At 43.3% G+C, this 1,450-nt stretch overlaps 1 protein-coding gene across 1 annotated transcript in view; it reads left to right on the forward strand.

Annotated features, from left to right (window-relative positions):
* Positions 1-600, forward strand: part of ube2e2 (ubiquitin-conjugating enzyme E2E 2) — a gene marked incomplete in the record, with an annotated part of 40,916 nt that extends 40,316 nt beyond the window's left edge. Inside the window, 1 exon segment of the mRNA XM_014016395.1 lies at positions 299-600. Coding sequence (XP_013871849.1) covers positions 299-396 — 98 coding nt within the window.
* Positions 601-1,450: the final 850 nt, after the last annotated feature.

Genomic DNA, 1,450 nt, shown 5'->3' on the forward strand with positions numbered 1-1,450 from the left:
CTGTCCACCTGTCCAACTGTCCACCTGTCCAACTGTCCACCTGTCCAACTGTCCACCTGTCCAACTGTCCACCTGTCCAACTGTCCAAAGACGGTTTTCACACCTGCTCTCTGAGTTTTAAACTGAATTTGTTTTTATAAATGTCTCTGACTGCTCTGGTTCTGTTTGTTTGTTTGTTTGTTTGTTTGTTTGTTTGTTTGTTTAAATGTCTCTGACTGCTCTGGTTCAGTTTGTTTGTTTGTTTGTTTGTTTGTTTGTTTAATTGTCTCTCACCGCTGTGGTTCTGGTTTTGTTTCAGCCGACCCGCTGGTGGGAAGCATCGCCACACAGTACCTGACCAACAGAACGGAACACGACCGAATAGCTAAACAATGGACGAAGAGATACGCCACATAGACCCCCCGCGGTGAACCGTCCTCCCCTCCCCCTCCACTCCCCCTCCCCGTCACTCTCTCTACCTCTCACCCTTAGTATGTCGAAGCACACTCACTAAGTGCAACGGTAAACCTGCCCTCCTGTCGTCGCCCCCTCCCCCCTCCTCCCTGTTTTATCTACATTTTCTGTGCAAAAACAAAAAAAAAGTAAAACAGAAAAAAAAATGTCCTTTGTTCCTTGTTGACTTGAAAGCTTCTTTTTTTATACAAAGAGTAGATTGGGATTTTTATTTTCCAATATGTGAATGTTGGAAGTATTGTATTGGAGAAAAAAAAACACAGAATAATAATATTATCTTACACGTTGTCCTCCAGCTCTGCAGTATGTATTCTCATTTTCTTAGTGGCACCTGGAACAAACATGCAGACGATGCTTTGACTTTTTCTCCTCGTTTTGTTCATTTTTTAAAATCTGGTTTCTTTTCTGTGTTCGTCCTCGGTGTGTTTTCTGCATGGGTCGGGAAGGTTTGCGTCGGTGGATTCTTCTCGCTTTTTAACCTCTTCTTCGGATTTTGTTTGTACTGTATGTATTTTTTCAACGGCTTTTGAGGCAGACCGCAGAAGGCAGAGGTCTGCCTGTGAAAGAGGCAGGACTTGTATATTTACTGGCTACCCGCCACCTCTGCGACCGCAGAGTGGTTTGTCGTGCACTTGTATATCTGAAGCACCCAATAAAACACACCGTGGTTGGCTTGTGAGAAAAACTCCCTGCTGTCTGTGATCTGTGCTGCTCCTGGTTTAAAACCATCACATCACTGGTTTAAAACCATCACATCACTGGTTTTCATGAGATCAGGCTGAGAAACACGTCAGCTGGACCAAACAGTGTTGTATGAAGTACCTCAAAGTGATACCTGAGTACAAGTATAATATCAGAAAATTACTTTGGTAAAAGTTAGTTTCCTCTAAGAGTACTATATAGTGTATATACACTCACCGGCCACTTTATTAGGTACACCTGTCCAACTGCTCGTTAACACTTAATTTCTAATCAGCCAATCACATGGCGGCAACTC

The sequence above is a fragment of the Austrofundulus limnaeus genome, unplaced genomic scaffold (genome assembly GCF_001266775.1).
Source record: "Austrofundulus limnaeus strain Quisiro unplaced genomic scaffold, Austrofundulus_limnaeus-1.0 Scaffold144, whole genome shotgun sequence".
NCBI classification, from domain to species: domain Eukaryota; kingdom Metazoa; phylum Chordata; class Actinopteri; order Cyprinodontiformes; family Rivulidae; genus Austrofundulus; species Austrofundulus limnaeus.